Source organism: Humulus lupulus, chromosome 3 (assembly GCF_963169125.1).
Source record: "Humulus lupulus chromosome 3, drHumLupu1.1, whole genome shotgun sequence".
NCBI lineage: Eukaryota > Viridiplantae > Streptophyta > Magnoliopsida > Rosales > Cannabaceae > Humulus > Humulus lupulus.
The window spans coordinates 30586345-30610904 of record NC_084795.1 but is presented as its reverse complement, the minus strand read 5'-3'; the positions used below and the strand labels follow the sequence as shown (position 1 = coordinate 30610904).

General features: G+C 38.4%; 1 protein-coding gene across 2 annotated transcripts; it reads left to right on the top strand.

Moving 5' to 3' along the window:
- Window positions 1-1342: 1342 nt before the first annotated feature.
- On the top strand, window positions 1343-3959 carry LOC133822447 (uncharacterized). Of its 2 annotated transcripts, none has more exons than XM_062254785.1 (4): window positions 1343-2266; window positions 2487-2781; window positions 3188-3305; window positions 3440-3959. In XM_062254785.1, the coding sequence occupies exons 1-4, from the start codon at window positions 1626-1628 to the stop codon at window positions 3529-3531; spliced, it is 1146 nt and encodes a 381-aa protein (XP_062110769.1). In that variant the 5' UTR covers window positions 1343-1625; the 3' UTR covers window positions 3532-3959. The 2 variants fall into 2 exon arrangements, with proteins under 2 accessions (XP_062110769.1, XP_062110770.1); XM_062254786.1 differs by having other exon boundaries at window positions 1351-2266; window positions 2541-2781.
- The last annotated feature ends 20601 nt before the right edge of the window (window positions 3960-24560 follow it).

Here is a 24560-nt window from a genome sequence, read left to right as displayed (position 1 = left end):
ATTTTTTTCTTAAAAATAATAATTAAATCTTTAATAAATAAAAATTTTAATTATCAACAAATAACTATTTTTTACTTTTTCTTTTACAATATTAATTAAAACTATTTTATAATATACATTTAAAATAAATACTAAAACGAAGAAAAAACTTTTAATTAAAGAGGTGGACGAAAAAACTTATTTTAAGAGGAGGATGACAAATGGGAAAAAACTTTATTTTATGATTTATTTTTTAATCTTTATATTAAAATATATTTATTTTATGTTGTAAAAGAAAAGAAAAAGTAAAAAAAAAAATTATTTGCTATTAATTAGATTTTTAATTTTTGAGTATTTGAATTTTATTTAATTAATTTGAAACTTTTAGTATTGTTTATTTTCTTAATCTTTTAAAATATTTTTTTTAATTTTAAGGATTTAGTTATTATTTTTAAAAAGAAAAAAAATTAAATTAGTCTTAATAAAAAAGGCACAATTTGCTAGTGGTCAAAGTTTTGGGGGCAAAATTTTTAATTATTCTATACATGATACTGTCACATCAAGAGACAAATTGCTACATCATTAATCTGTTAGCCACCTAGGACGAAATCTAACAGAAGTCCCATATTTCAGTAACGTGTATAGTTCGGAGAGAATTTTTAACATCGCGAATCATTCAGGGACACAATCATACAGTAATCATAATTCGATGGCAAAAGCGCTATTTATTCTTTTTATTATCATGTTATAAAGATAAAGATTGAACATAGTAGTGTCATAGGTAAAATCGTATTTATGAGTTATAACGAAAAGGAATCTTGTGAAGATTCTTTTAGAGGCAAATTCAAAGCTAATGTATAAGTATATTCTTTTTACAGCTAATGATACCAAGTAACGTTTCACTCACCCATTTGCGGAAAATGCAATGTATTAATTTAGCTACATAATTAATTATTTATTTTCCCCTAAAAAATAATTATTTATTACAAAATAAATCCAAATAAAGGTTTTTCTTAAGTTCACCATTTAAATTACGCCACGTCATTTATTACCGTTACACTCTGTCCCAATCCTTCACCATCAATGCCCGCGTCCCAATATACATGGAACACACGTGTCCTAATATAATTGGCTGTCATGTAACGGTAAACTCTCATTGGTCATTAATTTCTAAAAAACGACATCGGTTAGGAATTACCATACGACAACGAGTTTACTCCACCTACTTAGTTTTTATTATTTCTTAATTTTTGTTGAGAGAAGCGCATATGCCAACTAACACACCAACGACTAGTGGGGTATAAAATAATAATATAAAAAATCTGAGGCTTGTGTGGCGCAGCATTACTCCTTATTATGATCCCCCGGCTTACGTTAGTATTGCCCGCTCACATTATGGTCAGAAGAATACTCTTAGAGACTCTCGGTTATCCACGTGTCTAAATTCTTCGCCTTCTTCCTTCTATCCGTTAACCCTACTCTGTCTCTCTCTCTCTCTCCTCTGCAACTCTTCCATCGAAGAAGAAAGAGGAAGAAGAAGAAGACGAAGAGTAACAAAAGGGAAAGTAAAAAAGTTTTTTTTTTTTTTTTTGGAAAAAGGATTGATTTTGATTTTGATTTTGATTTTTTTTTTTTTGGGTTGGGAAATGGGGAAATTGCTCTGTGATTCGACGACCGTTGCGGAGACATTTCAAACATCTTCACCTGTTCTCCCATGGGGGGACCCAAAGTCAGCGCCGCAACCACCGCCACAGCTCGAAGCCGTAGAAGCTGTAGATCTGGTTGACCAGGCTGTTACTACTGTCTGCTCCACCTCCTGGGATGACGTTCTTGGCCTCGAAGACCAGCAGAGACGCCATCTCCAGAGGCTTCACGCCAAGGGCGTCCTGTGGAAGCATCCACAGGATGATGGTATTGACGATTTGTCCTCGTCCTCGTCTCCGTCTCCTCCTAGGTCGGTGGTTTTTCGGCTCTCTCACGGCGGCGAGGTCTCCTCCGACGGGAACTGCCTGTTCACGGCGTCGCAGAAGGCTATGACGGCCTCGCGTGAGATCGATGCGAAGGAACTGAGGCGGCGGACGGTGAAGAGATTCCTAGGGGACTTTGGATCTGCGACCGTGGAGGAGACTGATGTAATAAACGATGCGATCAGGCACATGTACGCGCCCGATCTGAGGAATGGGTGGGGGATTCACGTGGTTCAGGAGGTGAAGTTGTTGGCCAAGAAAGAAGATCGTTTGGTTCTCGATTCCGCCATTGACGAGCTCGTTAACCTTGGAATGCAGAGGTAGTTTCTTTGGATCTATCCTTCAAATCTCAAAACCCTAACATTCCAGCTTTCTCTCTCGTCAAAAAAGTAATTTTTTGAAAAGTTTCTTTCTTGATTATCAAAACCAATTAAATAACTGATTTTTTTACACGTTTGTTTTCAAAATTTAAATTATTTTATTATTATTATTATTATTATTATTATTATTATTATTTTGTGTTTTGGTCGTTTTTGAAAGATGGTGTCTGAATCTGAATCCTGAAACGTTGTCGCTTTGGTTTGTGATTTCAAGAGAGCTGGCTGCTGAGTCAATCTACAAAGAGAGATGCCTCTGCGTGAACGATGGGCCGAGTTGGGCCAAGTACATGTCGATTTCAGGTTGCTCTGATGATGAATATGATATCATCAACTTACAATACACAGAAGAGGGTTTGTTATCTGTTGACGAGAATAGACAAGGCCATGCTGCTGCTTTTGGTGATGACATAGCTATTGAGTGTCTCGCCACTGAATTCCAGCGAGAGATTTATGTGGTAAGCTCAAGTACCAATTTTTATTTCTTTGATCGAACCAAACTTGCAATGTTATAAGCATTTGAATTGCTGGTGTAATGTTATCTTGGAAACAAACAAGCTCTTCCATAGTATTGAGACGAAATCTTACACTGACACGAATCTTTGATTTTTCCATCTTGTTTTGTACTCGTCTTCTTCAGGGTTTGACTTTTGCTTTCATCTTGTTTTGATTGAGTTCAAGTTTCTTGCGTGTGTTATCTTATGTATGCAATTTTGAAAAGAAAAAAAAGAAAAGAAAAAGGGTCTTTTTACAATATATTCTTTATTGTTTTGACTATTTTCTATAGTTTTCAGACATGTAAATGAAAAAAGTCAGCTTTTCTTACTGAGCTTCTTCCCCTGTGTTTCTCTTTATCAATCATAGGTGCAAGCACATGGATCAGACGCAATGGTTGACGAAGAAAATTGTGTGTTCTTCCTACCACACCGTCCAAGAAGCCGAATTTGTGAACTTCCTTTCTTCCTTTTCATGAAAGGAACAGGTAACTAATTGAGCTTAACCATCTTGAGATTGATTGTACAACATTTTACTTCTAGGAAAAAGTTTTTCCATTTGATGATCATGGTCTTTCTTTAAACTAACATCTCTGACCATTATTATCTTTATCTCACTCAGGTTGGTGTGGAGCCGGAGCTGATCACTATGAGCCCCTTGTCGCCCATCCTTGCTCATTCGTTTCCTCAGAGAAAGTTGCCATGGTACTATGAGAGAAAGAGAGAGAGATCAAGTAGAGAAATAGCTTATATTTATTTGTTCCTTTCAATGTTTGGCATGCAGTCCAGTTCTCCTGATTGATTCAATTTTTGGGTCACACTCAGTTGAGAGAATTCCGATGCATAAGCTCATTCATTTTTTTGTTAGCCAGCAGTAGCCTTATTAGATTTGGTAGAAGAGCCTTTCTTTTCCCTTGCTTCCTTGATCCTAGCGCAGGCTTCTTTGCCTGCATTTGAGCAACCCGACCCCGAAACCCTTATACTAGTCCTAATTGTTTCACCGACTTTTGTTGTTTTTTTGTTTGTTGAGTTTTTGGAGGGAGCTTTTGTATTGCTTAAGTCCCTATTTCGGCCAATCTGGAACAGTGCCAATGTTGTATTTTAGGCTGGTTTTTCAGTTCAATGAAAAAGGGTGTTTTTTTTTTCTCTTCCAACGATTTATTAGTGTCTGAATTTCACCAACTCTAGTTTATTGGAATTCTGATGATGTAAATAATAATTGGTGGGGTAATGTCTTTTCATACGTTGTTGATTCACTCACTCAGGTGTTTTGAAAAGACGGTTTTAATTAATTACACAGCATCATCATTATTGGTGAATTCTTTTGTCACGTGCGTCCAAATGTTCAGTTTTACGTTAGCCGTACTTTTATGGAGTTTTTTACATTGAAAACTGACAGTGACAGTTGTTGCAGCCTGAGATGAAAGAGAAGAAAAGAAAAAGAAAAAAAATAAACTGGGTTTGGTTTAAGGGATTAGGAAAAGGTTGAATAGAAAATCAATTATTAAATCTCAATCTTTTATGATTTTATCTTTATCTTGCAATAAATCTTTAGGACAAGATACTTGGCAAATCACCAAAAGATTTGGTTTTTCTTTTAATCAATTTAGGTAATGGAATGGTGGATTTTCAGTCTTTTGCACATGATTAAAAAAACAAATGATAATTCATGATGGCCTTGAATTGTGAAACCGGATAGAATTAATAATTTTTATAATATAATTGTGTTACCTTGCATCGAATTATCTCATTCATTTAATTAACTCATTCATTATTCTATATTTTTTAATCCATATAAATTTTATTAAATTGCACTATCCGAATGTGACCGATGTTTATTCAATACAATTAAGTTGACAACTATTCAGTGGGCAGAGTATGGTAAGAGACAAAAAAAAAGTACTAAATAAGAGTATTAAATTATAATTATTTATACTTAATTATTTTATATATTTATATTTTAACAAAATATATTTTAAAAGTATAATATATATAAAAATAACTTTATAGTATTATTAATTACAATATGAATATAATTAAAATATACAAAATAAAATGTATACAAAAAAAGGAAAATTTACATGTAAAACTATTTTTAACAAAAAAATAACATATAAACCAATATGCAAGATTATTTACATTTTTACGATTGAAAGTTTTAGTATTCATTTTTACGAACTTCTTCCGCCGAGGAGCTTTGATTAGGGGGACAGGACAAATTTTGGAAGTATGTGATTATGTAATATTAATGTGTATCATTATGTGATTATGTGAATAATATCATAATATGACTTGATATGCATGTTTATGTGTATTAAATATGCATATGGACTCATTTCTGTTTAATTGGGTAATTTTCATAATTTGGCCCGTTATAGGGTATATTTGGCATATATATGGTATGTGTGTGGTACCTCATTATTATTTGGTTATGCTAGGGTTACTCAGCATGAGACGATCCTAGGAGGCAAGCTAGTGGGAAAGTCACACAGAGATCCATACTTGACTCGGAGTGAGTCAAGGGGTATTTAGTGCATTACAGGGATATTGGGTAATTAGAATAAATATTTGATGATAAATTGGGAGTTAGTGAGATCATGGGGAAATTTTCTGGGAATTTTGACTATTTTACCCCAGGGGCGTTTTCGGGACCCCGAGCATTAGGATTTGCTTGAGGTTACTTAAGCTTGAAGTAACCTGTCAGAATTATGAAAGAACGTTCAGAACATTCTCTCTCCCTCCCGTTCTCTTTTCGACAACCGATCACATTTTCGAAGGAAACTTGAGTTTAGGACTCGGATTCAAGCAAGGATCGAGGCATAGTGATTCTAGGGAAGATTAGAAGCTTATTAGCTGGAGGATTTAGTTGGGAAAAGACTTAATCAGATGTAATCAAAGTTTTAAGTTCTAAGTTTTTAAGCTTTGATTGGAGTTTATGTATTGACGAGTTTTTGAATGAATTGAAGCTTGGGTTTTATTGGTTTTGGGAAATTAGGATGTTTGGGAACTTTGATTTTGGGATTTGGATATTTTTGGAGGATTTTAAGTGGGAAATATCGAAGGATGTGGCTGGTTTCGTGGTCAAGTCGCGACATTGTTCTAGCAAGTCGCGACTTGGATGAAGCCAGAAGCCAGGAAGAGGAGGCCTGCGGGGCGCGCCGCGACCCAAGATGGGTCAAGTCGTGGCCCGCCCTAGTGCCCAGGGAAGGGGGACTCTCTGACTTGGGGCAAGTCGCGACTCACTAGGCCAAGCCGCGACCAGCTTAGGCATTTTTTCCTAGATTTGGTTTTTAATCATGGGAACTCAACTCTAAGGGCCTGGGATCGATCCTACTACCCAGTTGAGTAGGATTCGACATCCCAGAGGCTAGGTTTGGGTCTGGAAGTATTTATTTACTCATTTTGATGAGGTTTTACATTATGGTTGTGACTAGGTTATCACTAGGAGCTTGGAAACAAGATCGTGCTTGTGGCTCATTTATTGGTAACCTGTGCTTGGACTAAAGGTAAGAAAACTACACCCAATATGTGACATGCATGGTTATTGATGAAGCATGTTGAGTGCTTTATATATTGACATTGATTGCATAGTAAATGCATAACACCTTTGATTATCTATGTACAACACTGACCTATGAGTCCGGAAACGACAATGGTGTCAGTGTTGATTGTGAAGCTATGACTTATTAGTCAAGTTCGATAGTAGTATTGAGCACTGGTTGTATGGAATTGACCTATAAGTCAAGAACAGTATTAGCGTGTTTAACGCAAGCCGAAAAGATTAGATCTAATCGACATAAGCATTATCAACATAAGTATAAAATGCTTGCCCAACCTTAAGTTCGATGAAAACAAAAGCGCCTGTCTAGTCTAAAGGCTAGTTACTTACAGCCAGAGCCAAAAGGCTCAGGTGACCGTAATGTCACATGGCTTAGGGTGCAGAGCCCAAGTTCGTGACTTATTAGTTACTTATCTGATTTAAGTTCGTGACTTCATAGTCACTTATCTGGTTAGGGTGTGAAACCCAAGTTCGTGACTCCATAGTCACTTATCTGGTTAGGGTGTGGAACCCAAGTTCATGACTCCTTAGTCACTTATCTGATTGGGCTGCAAGTCCCAACATGATTACCAGAATCATTATTGATAATCATTTAGGATTGACTTGATAGTCATCCATACAGGAGGGCAAGGCCCACAATCATTTATTTGGACTTGCTTGCATTATGCATGAATAAGGCTATTATTTCTAGGCATGCCTATTATGATTCAATGCATGTTATTACTTGTTCATGAGCATATTGAGTTTTCTTGCTGAGCCTCAGCTCACGGGTGCTATGTGGGGGTAGGTAAAGGCAAAAGAAAGCTGGATCATCCTTGAGTTGGAGAGCTTAGGTGACGATGTGTACATATTCGGCTGCTCGACCACTACGGCCGAGGGTTTAAAGAGGAACTAGGGTTAAACCCTATTTTGCCGCTTAGGTCGGCTCATTGTAAATATGTTATTGTAATTCACCTTTAAAATATATTTTGGGATCCCAATGTATACAGTAAACATTTTAGTAAAACGTTGTATCTTTAACCAAAATTTTTAACCCTAAACCATTAATCACATTTAGTTACACGATTATGGTCAAACGACTCAGTTAGCAAGTTTAGCACTGTTTAAAATGCACAACGTAACGGTCCCTAGGTAGTAGGGCGTTACAGGAATTGTCAGGGAAGACCCTGCAGAGACAGAAGAATACCCCTTTGCGATACGGAGTTTGGTCGAAATTAATTTTCCATCATCCGGGTCCTCATCAGAGGACTCTTCACGTGACTTCCTCTTCCCAAGGGTATCCTTTGACAAGGGCAACTGTTGCAGAGGCTGGACGGGCAGAGCTGCAGAAGGCATGGGGGATCGCCCGTGTTTGCGAGAGGATCTGCAAGCCAGAGAAGATTTGTCAGCGGAGGCCTCTGACGAGTGGGACAGTTCAGAACCGTCTCTCTTCTTGTACTCGGGGGCACCCTGATGCTTGGCGCACGCTGCGAAGGTCTCCGAGCACGCTCTTTCGTACTCGGTCCTTGATAGCCTCAAATTAAGTGAAGTAGGGGTAGACCTTTTTAAGAATTCACCCAATTGCTTCGCACATGTAGCTGTGACCTTGGCAAGGGACATGTCACCCTTCAGAGCCCTGACTCGTAGAGCGCCTAAATCAGTTGTGTCATGGAAGCATAGGCGAGTCATAATTTGCATACAATAAGGGTTCATGAATCCCCTGATGCTAATGGTGTTCTCCTTAGATTCATGAAGGAGTCCCTTCTCTGTCAACAAACCCTGCCTCTCAGGGTTCATGCTAACTTAAGGCCACGAAAAATCTGAGACACAGGGTAAAATCAAAACACATAGGTTCATATGAAAAATTGTTTATTTAAAACAGAATATATATATACATATATTAAAAAAACATAAAGCAGAAACAAGGCACAACTTTGATGAAAATCCTAGCAATAAGAAAGATTTCTTTGGGCAAAAACTCGGGATACCACGCACCTCCGACAACAAAGAAGTACTTGTCCCAATTCTTATAGGAACTGTCAAAATTAGTAAAGATTGTACGACCCTTCTTAGGTGAAAGATAGAAGGTCTTACAGGGCTTGCCTTCTACCACCTTATTGGTCGACTTGGTAAAGCACGAATAAATATTGTCTGATTGAATGTCGATGTTCCGAAGAGCTCCAATCATTTGGGCCCCAACAATAGATTGAATGGCGTTTGGGAGGAATTGAGAAATGTGAACCCCAGAGTTCGAAATTACTTGAACCAGCAAGGTTGGAAGAGGAAACCGAAGCAACTCAATGTGCCTCATACTCATGACGATTTCCCTAAGCTTGACCACGTCTTTAAATCGCCATTCTTTTAATTCAAAATTCGTAAGCATTCAAACTGTGACATTGTCTAGGATATCAAAGGACTTGCAAATACAGTCAAAGGCCGCCTTGTATCCTTCACGATCTACTAATTCGGGGGATGAGCGTGAAGCCATAGTTGCAGAAATTCGAATGGGAAATTATCTATAGAAAAGGAAGAGTGAATGTACTTAGGGTTTTTTTCTTTCTTTCTATGAGAATTTCAAAAATGGAAGGCAATTAGCTTGAAAATGAATTCGACCAATTTGAAACAGTAAAGTAAAAAGAAAAATACACATAGACGAAGTGTAAAGCGCGACAATTGGGAGCTCATTAATTCGAGGTGACAGTTGTCAGAATGTGCCATGATTACTCGCACGCGGTGGTCTTCGATTGAAGGAATGTCACGGCATTGGGCTAAAATTTTGTAGACAAAGAGTCGACCCAAGGTTTGAACGGTCTAATGAGTATACCAAATTCAAAACTCGGGCCAAGGGGCATCTGTTGGGCCTAAAATATTCGGCCAAAAAATTATGCTATTTTAAGATAAGTGTAACGGGGAATTTTAGGTTCGAGCAGAGGAGCTGAGATCAGAAGCCACGGATCAGAGGAGAACCCCACCTCTGTCCTCTGCATGGCAAGAAGGCCCGAAGATATTTTGGCGGGAAATTCAGTTATTCGAACAACCAATCAGGAAGTAGACTTAACCGACTTATTCCTTAGTATTTTTGGTCTTATAAATATCATCATTTTGTAAGAGAAAAACACACAGAAAAAATCTGACTTAAGCATCGAAGTGTCTTTCTTACAGGTACACCTAGATGGTTCAACGATCACTTGTGCCACCTAAACTGCCAGAAAGAGATCGGAGAACTGAAGTTTGACGTCAAGTACCTCCCAAAATAGAAAGGACAAAATTGTTGCATCAACATATATATATATCTTCTATATAATAAGTGTGTAGATAACGAAATTTTTTTGTTTTAACGGTTTTTTATTATTTTTAATGTTAACTTTAACGGAATATTTTTATATTTAACAGAATATTATTATATTTAACGGTAGTTTGTAAACACTTAAACTTAAATAAAATAAAATTAAAAAAAATTAAATAGGATATTTTTGAGATATTTTACAATGATAATTATTTAAAAATAATAAATAATTAAACAAATTAAAAGGATATTTTCAGATATTTTACAATGATCACTATTTTAAAATAATAAATAATTAAAACAATTAAAATATGATATTTTTGAGATATTTTACAATGATAATTATTTAAAAATAATAAAATCATATTTTTATAACTTAAATAAAATTTAATTAAACTTAAATTCATTTATTAGAATAATATCATATTAAACATATAATATAATCTACTGTGAATTAGCAACAAGTTGCTTTTTAAAAAAAAACTAGCAAGAAACTTAAATTTAACCACATATAATATTTAATATTACATTAAGCATATAATATATAATCTATTGTTGTCACTCCCAAATTAAAAAACTAGAACAAAGATAAACTTAAACAAAAATAAATAAATTATTTAATTAAAATAGGATATTTATTTCAAAATTTATAGGACATTAATATAAATTTAATAAAAATAATTAATAAATTCTATAAATAAAACTAAGCAAATGTGCATATTGCATGTTGCTTGTATCTAGCATATTGCATGTTGCTAATTTTTTTTATGCTTCTCTCTCTTTTTCTTAACTTCAAAAATCTTTCTGGTCATATCGCTAGTCAGTTGGGCTCAACAGTGGTGTCATCCACAATAATGATGTGCATTATTTTATTTATACTTATACATTTATTTTATATTATATTTAAACTTCACTACAAGAAATTAGGGTTTTTGAGGCGATCAATTTCACCGCAAATACTTCGTTGCAAAAAGGTCGTCGTAAAAACTATTATTTGCGGTGAAAAAATGTCCACCGCAGATAACCTCATTATTTGCAGCGAAAAAACCGCCGCAACTATCAATAAATTCGCCGCAAATAATTATGAATTTTGTCGTAATTGACCCTTATTTGCGGCAATTTTTTAAATAATTCGCCACAAATAATGGCTGACTTGTCTTGGCTGGTGCTTATTTGCGGCGAATAATTTGCTGCAAATACAATATATTTTCATCACAAATAGTGTAACAGAAATTAAAAAATAAATTTAATATATAATAAAATTTAAAATCTGAATTGTAGTCTCCATTAATTTATAAGAAAATAGATCATACCATCTAATATTAATAATTGTCTTAATAATATTAAAACAAATAAACACTACTATTTATATAACTATATAATCTATCATAAGTTGATCGCATCATCATCGTCACTGTCAACTAGAAACTGAATGACTGGGGGCGGTGAAGATTGTGGCGGAGGTGTTGACGAAGAAGCGTCATTTCTAAATGTAGATTGAGGCGGGACTACAGGGGAACATGTGTAGGCGCGTCATCTCCAAACATATATGGAGGCGGTGGTGGAGCTTGTGAAGATGCAGCCTCTCTCTCCCTTGAGTTACTTTATTTGATCTCATTTTTGAGTTAGTGGACGGAATTCAGGAGGAAGGCACTGAGACAGGAAGTCACTGTCTGCTTTGTATTGTCTCAACAACTTAACCATAAGTCAATGCCTAGTTTCCAAACTAATTAAGTCTTACATTAATTTTATAATGATTGATATTAATTTCTAAACTAAAAAGTTTATTTCATTTTTTAATTAATTATAGAAAAAATTGATTAATTTTTATTTTTATTGTTTACTTATTATTTTTTTAACTTCTATAATTACTAAAATCTAATTTTATTATTTATTTTATTTGTTAACATGTGATTTGAATTAATTATTAAGTTAAGTTATCTGAATTGATTAATTTAAACCTTCATTTTATAATAATTCATATAATTTTATTAAACATTAATTTTTATAAGTTTTTTAATTATTAAAATTTTATTTCATTTCTTTAAATGTTAAAGTTAATTTTTATAATTTATTTAATTAATTTAATCTTACATTAATTTAAACATTCATTTTATCATAGTTATTTCGTAATTTTATTATTAAAAATTTTAATTTATCCTATAATTTAACTAAATAAAAATTTGCTCAAATTTTGGCAGCATACCGATTATATTTCTATCTATCCCAAAATTCAAAACCCTACAAATAACACTTAAATCTAGTCCCATAACATACAAAATATTTAATACAATAAATTAGTGAAATAATTCAAACCAACATATTTTTTTTACTCACTGTACGCCCTGTATATCCGCACGCACTTTGTCGAGCTAGAAAATGACCTAAACCGATCGGCCACGTGTTCACTGTTCACCCGGAGCTGTTTGTTATGGTCCCCTAAGCAAATAGCTTTAACTGATGGATCATTTAGCTGCTCATCGCTTGGAGCCATTGTGTCGACATAGTAGAAGCCACGAGCTGGCGCCACATTAAGCTTGTGGTGCATCAGAGGCCTGACATACCCTCAGATCATTATAAAGTCAACCACGTAATATAAACGTGCGTATATCAGACATCACGTGTTTTTTTATTCCTGAATTCCCGGATACGCAATATAAACGTGCGTGATCAGACATCCCACACCTGATTTGGGCCATGCGGCCCATTACCCATCTTTACCTATTGATTATACCACACTTCACTGTAAAATGTAAATATTAATCCTTAATGTATCAGATATGATGGGAGGGATCAAAGGTTCACGGATGACCCAGCACTTACCCAGGGATCATTCTCCTATAAATACCAAGACCCTGGGAAAGGTTGGGGGTTGGATTCTTCCTGTAATGAAAATACTCTGTAAAAAAAGTAAGGATAGATCAATAATATTGACTCGCGGACTAGGGGGATTTTAACCTCCGAACCACGTAAAAAAGGAGTGACAATTTTTCTCTGCAATTAGTTTCCACATTCTCGATTATTATCATTTTCTGATTATGGTTTATCATCCAACACTAATCCATCCTTTTTATTCATATAATTCACTGTTGGCAAAAAACTGCGTCTGCAGTTTGGTGCTTTCATTGAGAGGGTTTAGATTAGTGCTATCACAAAAATTCATCATGGTGGTCACTTCTTCAAGGCATGGTAATGAAACAGATCAGCTTGGTGGGCAGGAGCCTCACCATACCGCTGTGTCCAATGAGCAAAACCCAGAGATTCAGCAACGATCGGGAAAACAGCCGATGGGCCATGATGATACCGGAAGTTCAGCGCCCCTACCGCCAAATCCGAACCCAGGTTACCTGACGGCGATAGAAATGGAAAACATGCAGTTGAGGAGTCATCTAGCTAAAGAAAATAAGCAAATCGAGGAAGTCTTGGCCCGACTACCCCCTCTTGCAACCGACGTTAACGTCAGAAAGAGGCAAGACAAGACTCACAAGTCCCGCTGGGATAGTCGTCCCAGGCTCAGTCGATCGCCCATGTCGCACCATCACCGGGAAACTATGTTTGTTGAGTTTCCCGGGAACCATCAACAAGTCAGCCGATCGGTCAGAACTTCAATTCCAAGTTCGGCTCCATCTCCGAATGCACCCAGGAGAGCTCACGACAATCCATGGAGGAGGTCTGGGGGGAGCTTGCATGGCCAACCTGCTCGAGCTAGCCCTCCCGCGCCACTATCGGATTGCCAGACGCAAAGGGCTGGAGGCGGAGGAGAGAGACCGCGAGCTAGTTTGGTCCGACCTGACGGAACTAGGATTGCATCACCAATAAGGCATCCTCATTCGGTGATAAGATATCCATCTCCTCCTCATCCTGCTCGAGACATTCCTGTATACAGAAACAGTAGGAGGAATCTTCCTCCCGCTGCTCTTGCTCACCCCCCGCGAGAGCACAGAAGTGTCTCAGATCCTCACTCTCGGAGGCAAACTCCAAGCTTCTCTAATGGGAGTTATTGGACCGAAAGCCACCGAAGTGGCAGAATTGGTGGAGATATTAGAAATCATCTAATTTCGGCACAAAGTCCTCGAGTCGATCCATGGACCGACCTTCGAGATCGCCTCAACTTGCAAAGGGGGGATCCGACCAGAAATGAAAGTCATACTCGCCGAGAGGATGGTCCTTCCGAAATACGTGACAACCGGAATATCCCACCAAACCAAGCTCAAGCTTGAAGGGAAAATAACCCGCCTAACGCGTACAATGGAATGGAAGCTGTTGAACAGCCCCAGAACAACCAGGGGATCAAGGACCAGACCCTCGAAAGGTTAGCTCAGATGGAGGAGATAATGAAGAAACTCTTATCAGAAAAGGGCAAAGACGAATATGACTCGGGAGACGAGCTCGGGCTTTTTGCACCCAACATCGTAGCCACGGCATACCCGCCGAGTTTCCAGATGCCCCATCTATCCAAATTCGATGGGGACGGGGACCCGTCGAATCATTTGGGGATGTTCAATACCCTGATGATGGCCCATAATATCGACCCCGAGCTGAGATGCCTGATATTCCCTTCGACTTTGATCGGGCCAGCTAGGCAGTGGTTCAAGTAGTGTAAGAAACAGTCGATCAGCTCGTGGAAGAATTTTTCTGCCGATTTCAAGAGGGCATTCCGAGCCTCTCAAGCGGCTCGCGTCAAAGCGGATACCCTGGCGAACGTGAAGCAACAGCCCGGGGAACCCTTAAAAGCTTATCTGAGCAGGTTCACAAACGTTGCGGCCTGAGCTAGGGATGCGGATGTTAGTTCCAAACTCATGGCTATGAGAACTGGAATCCTTGTTGGGGGTGGGCTGTGGAAAGAAATACAGAGGAGTGGTGTTAGCATTGTGGATGAATTCTTGAACAAGGCCCAGGAATGGATAAACTTGGAAGAAGCGCGGGTATCGGTCGCAGGAACCAGCCAAATCCCTGACCAGCCCGTTGGAGCGGAAACGGACATCGTGAAAGCAACTCAGACTGTTGCCCAGAATAACCAAGGGGGTGGAAGCAAGAGAAAGGGGAACGGCGAGGGCAGCCAGCACGGTCCAAAGAAGAACAAGCCCGTGGAAAAGTTCAAACTGGTCTACGTGGTTTATACCGAACTCACAAACACTAGGGAGCACATTTTCCTAGCAAATTCTGCCCGCCTTCCCTAGAAAAAGCCAGAGCCCTTGAAAAATCAGAAGGCTAAGAGAGAGCCTTCCAAATTCTGTCGATTCCACAACGACATCGGTCACAGCACAGATGATTGTAGGCATTTGAAGGACGAGATCAAGACACTCATCAGGACCGGAACTTTGGCTCAATATGCGCGGAATCGAGTCCCTACTAGTCAGCAAGCTCCAGAAGCTCCCATGAACCAGTCTGGGGCCCGGGTGAATCAGGATACCCCTCCTCCCATAATAGGGGGCGAGATAACCACCATCTCCGGAGGCCCTCATCTGGCAGGCACGAGTAGAGGTGCCCAGAAGAGATACATCAATGAACTAAGGTCTCATAATGGAGTGGAGTTTATCCTGGAGCAGTATCTACCTAAACAGCAGCGATTGGAAAGGCAACCAATCAGTTTTACCGAAGAGGACGCTAGCCATGTCCAGTTACCGCATAACGATCCTTTAGTCATAACTGCCCAGCTCGCCAATCAGAGAGTTAGGAGAATACGAGTTAATAATGGGAGTTCGGTGAACCTGCTGTTCCGGTCCACGCTAGAAAAAATGGGGTTGTCTATAGCCGAGCTGAAGGCCACCTCCGTGATGTTGTATGAGTTTTCTGGTGAAGGGTCGGCAGCGATAGGAACGATCGAATTAGTAATAACCTTGGGTGAGGGACCACGAACTGTTTCCAAACTCCTCGAGTTTGTGGTCATCAATTCTCCCACCGCGTACAATTCAATTTTGGGTCGGCCTACGTTGATGGCATTCGAAGCCATAACTTCTGTGCGCCACCTTGTAGTAAAATTCCCCTCCTCTATGGGGATATGTATATTTTGAGGCGATCAACTCACTGCCAGGGAATGCTATAGCATTTCCATGAAGGGAAAGTCACAACTTGGGTAGCAGATGATGGCCATTCAGGGCGAGAACGAGGAATCTCAGGAAGTAAGAACTGATCCCGGGATAGAAAAACCTCAGAAAGCCGGTGACGTAGGTACCACCTTGAGTGATGATATCGACCCAAGAATAGGCGAAGATAGATCCTAGCTCCAGGCTATCGAAGAGCTCGAAGAGGTGAACATTGATCCTGAAGACCCTTCGAGGGTGGTTAGGCTCGGGAAAAACCTTAGTAATGAGAGAAAGGCGGAGCTGCTGAAATTTCTATAAGAAAATCTAGATGTGTTTGCCTGGTCTCATGAAGACATGATAGGAATCGGCCTGAGCGTCATCATGCATACCCTTAACTTGGACAAAAACATGCCTGCGAAGTGCCAGAAACAGAGGTGTCTGGGCATGACCTGAGCTGCGGCCCTAGAAGAGGAAGTAGCTCGACTTTTAAAATGCGGCTTTATCCGCAAGGAAAAATACCCGATCTAGGTCGCCAATCCTATTCTAGTCCCGAAGCCCAATGGAAAGTGGCAAACCTACATCGACTTTTCTGATCTGAATAAAGCGTGCCCCAAATATTGCTTCCCTTTGCCAAGAATTGACTAATTGGTGGATGCCACTACGAGGCACAAGCTCATGTCCTTCATGGATGCATATTCGGGTTATAACCAGATCGATATGAATCCTGCGGACCAGGAGCATACTAGCTTCATGACTCCGACCAACGTTTATTGTTATAAGGTCATGCCCTTCAGGCTGAAGAATGGGGGAGCTACATATCAGAGATTGGTCAACAGAATGTTCGCTAATCAGATCGATAAAAACATGGAAGTGTATGTTGACGACATGTTGGTCAAGTCAAAAACTGCCGATAACCATGTTCCTGATCTGAAGGAATGTTTTGAGATCCTGAGAAAGTATGGTATGAGGCTGAATCCCCAAAAGTGTACATTTGGGGTGGCGTCAGGGAAATTTCTAGGATTCATAGTCAACACTAGAGGGATAGAGGCGAACCCTGACAAAATCAGATCGCTGATCGAGATGGCGCCGCCCAGGTCGCGAAAAGACGTCCAGAGTCTAACAGGAAGAGTGGCAGCCCTTAATCGGTTTATTTCTAAGTCAACCGACAAATGTTTTCCATTCTATAACCTGCTCCAGGGGAATGAAAAATTTGAATGGACCGAGGAATGCGAGCGAGCCTTCCTTAATCTAAAAGCACATTTATCCGAACTGCCAGTGTTGTCGAAACCGACGGTAGGAGAGCCTCTTTTTCTTTACTTAGTTGTTACGGAAGACGCGGCTAGTGCTGTGCTAGTCCGAGAATAGGGTCGTGTTCAAAAGCCGACCTATTACATTAGCAAAAGACTTCTCAGAGCTGAATCACGATACCATTTAATGGGAAAGATGGTTTTCTGCCTTATCACGACCTCCAGAAAGCTTAGGCTGTACTTCCAATCCCACTCAATCCACGTCATGACTGATCAACCTTTAAGGCAGGTACTTCAGAAACCTGAGGCATCAGGGTATCAATCGAAATGGGCTATTGAGCTCAGCCAATTCGAAATATTGTATGTCTCATGGATTGTAATCAAAAGCCAAGCTCTGGTTGATTTCATGGCTGAATGCACTGGATTCCAAGATGAACCTTTGGGAGAACCAGTGCAGGCCATGTGGAGAGTTTTTATGGATGGTTCATCTAACGAGAATGGGTCTGGAGCTGGAATCATTATGATATCCCCAGAGGGGCATCGTTTCCACTCCGTGCTATGGTTCGGGTTCGAGGCGTCCAACAACGAGGCAGAGTACGAAGCTCTATTGGCTGGGCTTAAAGTGGCTAAGGAGTTGAAGGCCAAGGCCGTCCAGTGCTACAACGACTCCCAGCTCGTGGTAAACCAAGTATTAGGAGAATACCAGGCGCGAGGAGCCAAGATGGCAGTCTACCTGGCCAAGGTGAAGAAGGAGTTGTCTGATTTTGAATATAGCCGAATTGAGCAGATCCCTCGTGAGAAGAACGCCAATGCAGATGCTCTAGCAAATCTCGCCACCTCCAGGGAGGCCGAAACCTTGAGCCTGATACCAATAGAATTCTTGGAAAGGCCAAGCGTGGAGGAGAATACAAGAGAGGTCGAGATGATCGACACCAAGCCAACCTGGATGACTCCCATAATCGAATACCTTACAACAGAAAAGTTACTCGAAGAGCGAAACGACGCAAGGAGGATACTCTATCAAGCTCCGAGGTATACAATCATAGACGGGGCGTTGTACCAGCGTGGTCTTTCTTTGCCTCTTATGCGATGTGTTCTTCCAGATGAGGCCAAAACTATTTTGCATGAGGTGCATGAAGGCTTTTGTGGGGATCACGCCGGGGGGAAAAACCTCGCCTTAAAGATTTTAAGGCAAGGATATTATTGGCCCACTCTATCGAAGGATTCAATTTCCTACGTCTAAAAGTGTGACAAGTGCCAATGGTTTGCCAAAATCGCCCGAGCTCCACAAGTCGAGCTAAAGATGATCTCATCCCCGTGGCGATTTGCGGTCTGGGGAATTTATTTAATTGGAGCTCTGCCCACAGGAAAAGGAGGAGTTCGCTATACAGTAGTGGCCATTGATTATTTCATGAAATGGGCGGAAGCAGAACCCCTGGCAAAAATAACATCAAAGAAAGTCCTTGACTTCGTGGTTAAGAATATCGTCTGCTGGTTCGGATTGCCAAGGAAGATCGTATCGGACAATGGAACCCAGTTCGATAGCGATCTCTTCACTGAATTTTGTGGAAGACATGACATAATTAAGATTTTCTCTTCAGTGACCTACCCACAGGCTAATGGACAGGTCGAGGCGGTAAATAAGACGCTCAAGGTGAGCCTTAAGAAGAGGCTGGACAAGGCTAAGGGAGTTTGGCCCGAACAGCTCTCACAGGTGTTGTGGGCATACCGGACCTCACACCGAACTTCGACAGGGCATACTCCTTTTTCCCTGACTTTCGGAAATGAGGTCGTCCTTCTTGTCGAAACAAAGATTGCTACGCACAGGGTCCGGGCCTTCAGCCCAGAGCATAATGATAAATTGCTCAGCGCGTCCCTCGACCTAATTAACGAAAAACGAGAAGCTTCGCAACTACAGCTCGCGCATTATCAACAAAAAATCACTCGTTATTTTAATTCAAGGGTCAAGCGATGCATCTTTAACTTAGGCGACATGGTGCTCTAAAGACTCTTTTTAGCCGGTAAGGATCCCAAGGATGGAGCTTTGGGACCAAACTGGGAAGGACCCTATCAAATAAGAGAAGTTGTGAAGGAAGGGACCTTTAAACTAGCTCGGCTTAATGGAGAAACAGTCCCACGGACATGGAACACTGTGCACCTAAAGAAATACTATCAATAATCGTACCTTTGTAAGGCTTAATTATAAAAGCCGCCCTTTTTTATTAAAAAATGAGAAGTATATTTCTTATATCATTGTATGTTACCGTGTGCGTGTGGATTTGAAAGACAGTGTCCAAAGTAACCGAGAAAGTTCTCTTTCTGATTACTTGGGGGGCATATACCCCGAGAAGAAGATAAAATCTTGGAAGTTAGTAAAAGTGATTGACCAGTGTTTTTCCTAAAAAACACAAGGCATCAATCATACTAACGCAAACTAAGTTTTAAATTAAAATCCTGGATGTTTAAAAATACAGACAAATGGTCTCGAGGAAAATATATATATAATCGAAATCAAGGACTAAGTGAAAAATAGATGTTTAAAAATACAGACAAATGGTCTCGAGGAAAATAACCTCGTGTCAAGCCAAAAATGGCAGGTTAAAAAAAAAAAGAGAAAGAGGTTCTTTAAACAAAAATAATAAAACTAGGACTCCCTAGGACGCCCCGAAGAGGTCACCCCCTCGGTTTCTTGCTCGCCGGTAGTAGAGGTCTCCCCAGTCTCAGAAGGTGGCTCCTGTTGAAGACGAGCCTTGAACTTCTCGAGATAAGGCTCCCACACCTCGGGGGCCAGGAAAGAGAAGTCGCCGTCCTTGTTGAAGGCCCAGCAGTGGTAGAGCATGGCCTCCATGGAGGAGCTGGAGGACACCTTCTCTTCCTCGATGGCGGCCTCGGGCTCCAGCTGCTTAGCCCTAGCCTCCGAGTGCTCAGCCTTTGCAGTGGCCAAGGAGGCCTGCGCAGCCTGCTTGCCTTCTAGGGCAGCCGCAAGGCAGTCTTGGCACTTTTCTCTTGTTGTTGAGCAGATGCGAGAGCACCCTGAGCATCCTGGAGCTCGCCCCTGAGCTCGTCATTCCTGGCCCTGGACCGAGCTACGCTGTGGTGTAGGGCCAAAGCCACCTGCAAAGAAGTAAAGAAAGTAAGGCACGTGCTAGGAAAAAAGCAAAAGAATTTAACTAAGTAAGCTTACCGTGAGGTTCATCCCCAACGCGGACTCTATGACATTCTCGAGGCTCCTTGCCTCAATCTCCCTCAAGTCCTTCGAATTGGCCTTGTAATAATGCTCCATCATATAGCTCGCGGTCTCATAGACTGTCCCCCGGAAGGTTCCTGGGATTTTCTCCAGATCTTGGGCATTAACCGGGATGTGCACGGTGGGAGCGGGGACTGGCGGAGTTCCAGCTGGTGCCACCTGTTCCTGAGTAGGGGTTGGGTGTCGTGGGGGAGGTGGAGGTATATTCTCTGTGGCTGCAGGGATCTGACTTCTCCCCTTGGCAGGGGACTTGGAGGTTGTCCCAGAGGTAGGAGGAGTCTTCTTTGTCAGCCGGGGTCTCTTTACCAATGGCCCAGATGGCCCGAAGGAAGGGTTCCCCCCTTGGAAGATGGAGCGCAGGCCGCTGTCTCCGGGTTGTGCCATCTCCTCGCCTGAAACAAAAAGAAAAAGATGTTATTATACATGTAAGGTTGTTTTATCACAAGGGAAATCTAAAGTTGTATTGAAAAAGTCTTACCCTTTGAGCTAGAGGAGGAATATATTGCCACGACCTCCGGCCTCGGAGCTTCTATGGGGGAGTCTAAGTTTATTACCTCCTGAATCGGAAAGGGTTCTGGGTCCGAATCTACCTCAAGACTGGACTCCTCTACATATTGTCTAAGTCCTGGGGAGACTACACCCTCTATAAGGGAGGGCCATGACCTAAGGTTGGTCCCGTACTCCTCAAAGAAGGACGACTTAAAGGATAAGTGATGGACCCTAAACGGGTATGTTTAAAAATTTATATATCGCAAGCGCACGAATCGTCCATATAGAATAGTGATCGTAAGCAAGGATGTCGAACCCAAAGGAGTTGTCTAAAATCGAAAATGAAACTATTTTAAATCAAAAGTAATAAATTCTAACCTAGTTCCAAAGATTGATGAGTTTTAATAGTATGAACATAAAATGAAATATTGAAAAATAAAGCTTTTTAAGATAATGAAAATAAACCAATAATGAGTTGAAAATAAGTATTAAAAGAAAAGATTATTAAGATACTAGAATCCACAAAATGTAAGTTTAATAATATTTATTAGTATATTGATTCCCAAGTTTTAGTGATAGTTAAAATAATTTAAACTATCATTTTCCAAAAATATTTATAATTTTAAGCACAATTTTCTTATAAAAAGATAGGATTTTTCTTCACTTTTCAAAATTATAATTTCAAAGCATTTAGTGTAAATCAATCTAATGAAATAACAAATAAATCAATGAACATTATTTATAAGGAAAAACATAATATTTTTGTTCTAAGCATGGATGTGTACAATTTAATGACACATCTTACACAAAGAATATTATGTTTATGCACTAATGAAGAACAAAGTGTAAAAATGTTCTAACAATCTAAAATACAAGATATTTAAGATGAAAGAAATATATGAAGAAGAAAAATCCATAGACTTTGTTGCATTACAAGGGAAATCAACATACAACATAAATATTACCTAGTTACAAGTTGCTTCATCATGATCTTAATAATCTTATGAAAAAGATTAGAAGCACATAACTAGAATAGAAATTACAAAATAAATGACATACATACTTGCAAAATGCTCTTGAAAAACCCAAATGGAAGAGAGAATGGTAGAGAGAAAATGAGAGAAAAAGATGGTAACCAAAAAATTAAGCACCCCAAAAATGGTCTTGAAAGTCCATATTTATAGCCAAAGTGAGTTTATTAAAATAATCAATTTAAATTAATTAAATTGATTAGATTAATTAAATAAAATAAATATGGTATGTAGAGGTAAATTATAGGGTGTAATGATGATGTTGTGGTGAAAATGTGTAGGAAAAAGGGTAAAAAGTTGGCATTTTTGTCATAGGGGACAAAGGGACAAATTGCATTTTTGTTGGGCTCAATAAGGGAAATGGCAGCAATGTGGTGGTTGGGTGTTGGAGGGGGGGCCACGGGTTGGGCCTAGAGTGGGCCTCACGTGGTTGGGCTTTTGGAGAAACACCATTTTTCTTGTTACTTTCTTTCAAAATTACCATCTTTCCTTTGATTTTCTTGCTTTTCAAGGGCAATAATTTTCCTACACAATAAATTATAAACTAAATTAAAATTAAATATTTTCATTAATAAAATATATCATATAACTCCCATGAAAACATTAATTAAAATTTAATTTACATAACATTTAATTTCAATAAAATCATATTTTTAGCATTCAAACTAACAATACTAATTTTAAATAATTAAACTACAACATATTATAATAACATATCTATAAAAACATATAAAAATCTAGAAAACTACAATAAGACTAATAAATTAAAAATTACATAAAAACTTAATAAGTTAATTAAAAACTCATGAACTAAGCAACAATTAGCATGTAAAACATGGTAAAATAACTCTATTTTGTAGAGTTATCACACCCCCAAACTTAAAGTTTTGCTAGTCCTCAAGCAAAAGAAAAATTAAAATACACATATATATATTTTTTTTATTGGTGATATAAAAATGATTTTCTCAAAAATTGCACAATGAAAATAACTCTCAGAAATTATTATGAATAAAAGTTAAGCTTATATAATTAATTAAATTGTCAATTTTGCTTTTAGAAAATATGTTTTTATTAAAATTATTTTTCACTTAAACTTATAGGAAATAAGAGTTTTTATGAAAAATGTAATTTTTGTTACAAGCAAAATTGACCCTATAATTAAAAACAAAGCTTAAAAATTATTCATATTTTTAAGAGAATTAATTTCAAACTCAATCAGAATTTTTATCATTGAAAATGAAAAATATCACCAAATTTTTTTTTTTTTTTTTGTAAATAATTTTTTTAATTTTTTTTTTTTGAATTTTTATGAAAATGAACAAATAAAAAAAAAAATTAACAAAACCACAACATATAAATAAATAAAAAAAATTCAAACAAACATTTTTTTTCTTTTCAAACAAGCATACATAAAATAAAACACAAAACATTAAAAACAATGCAAAGCAAACATAAATAAAACACAAAACAAACACAATAAAACTCGATACCCCCAAACTTAATTTAAGCATTGTCCTCAATGTGTCAAAATATAAATATAAATTAAAATTGACAAGAGTGTAAAGTTTAGAATGGTCGTACCTCGATATTGTGCATTGCGAAGATAGAACAAGATAGAACAGGATACAACTAACAAAAATTAAATCGCACATAAAACAACAATACAAATAAAACACAAGTTATCAAGATCACACAGGAATCAAAGAGCATGGTAAACAGGGTCCTCAAGGAGTATCTCATCCACTTCATCAGTTTTTAATTCCAAAAATGGTTTTAATTTTTGTCCATTAACTTTAAATATATCACCATTTTTAGGATTTTCAATTTCAATAGCTCCATGTGAAAAAACAATACGAACAATGTAAGGACCAGACCACCTAGAGCGTAACTTTCCCGGGAATAAATGCAAACGAGAGTTGTATAAAAGGACTTTCTGACCTGGATAAAAATCTTTTCTCAAAATATTTTTATCATGGTAAAATTTCATGCGATCCTTATACTTTTTTGAATAGTCATATGCATCATTCCTAATTTCGTCTAGTTCATTGAGTTGAAGCTTTCGTTTCTCACCTGCTTTGTCTAAAGAAAAATTTAACTGCTTAATTGCCCAGAAGGCTCTATGTTCTAACTCAACAGGTAAATGGCACGCCTTCCCATACACAAGTCTGTAGGGTGACATGCCAATGGGCGTTTTGTACGCGGTACGATACGCCCATAATGCATCAATGAGTCTTAAGGACCAATCTTTCCTAGTTGGATTCACAGTTTTTTCTAAAATGTGCTTAACTTCCCTATTAGACACTTCAACTTGACCACTAGTTTGTGGGTGATATGGTGTTGAGACTTTATGTGTAATGCCATATTGTTTCATCAAATGTTCAAATGGCTTATTACAAAAGTGAGTACCGTTATCACTAATTATAGCACGTGGTGAACCAAAACGGGAAAATATATTTTCTTTCAAAAAACGAAGCACAACTTTGTGGTCATTAGTGTGGCATGCAATAGCTTCAACCCATTTAGATACATAATCGACTCCAACAAGAATATAAAGATTACCAAAAGAGTTAGGAAATGGTCCCATAAAATCAATGCCCCAAACATCAAATATGTCAATAATAAGAATAGGATTTAAAGGCATCATGTTTCTTTTAGTTAAACTTCCTAACTTTTGGCAACGTTCACAAGCTTTACAATAAACATATGTATCATGAAAGATAGTAGGCCAATAAAAACCACATTGTAAAACTTTAGCAGCTGTTTTCTTACCACTAAAATGTCCTCCACATGCATGATCATGACAAAAAGATATGATTTTAGACTGATCACAGTTTGGAATGCATCTTCTAATTATTTGATCAGGGCAGTATTTAAACAAG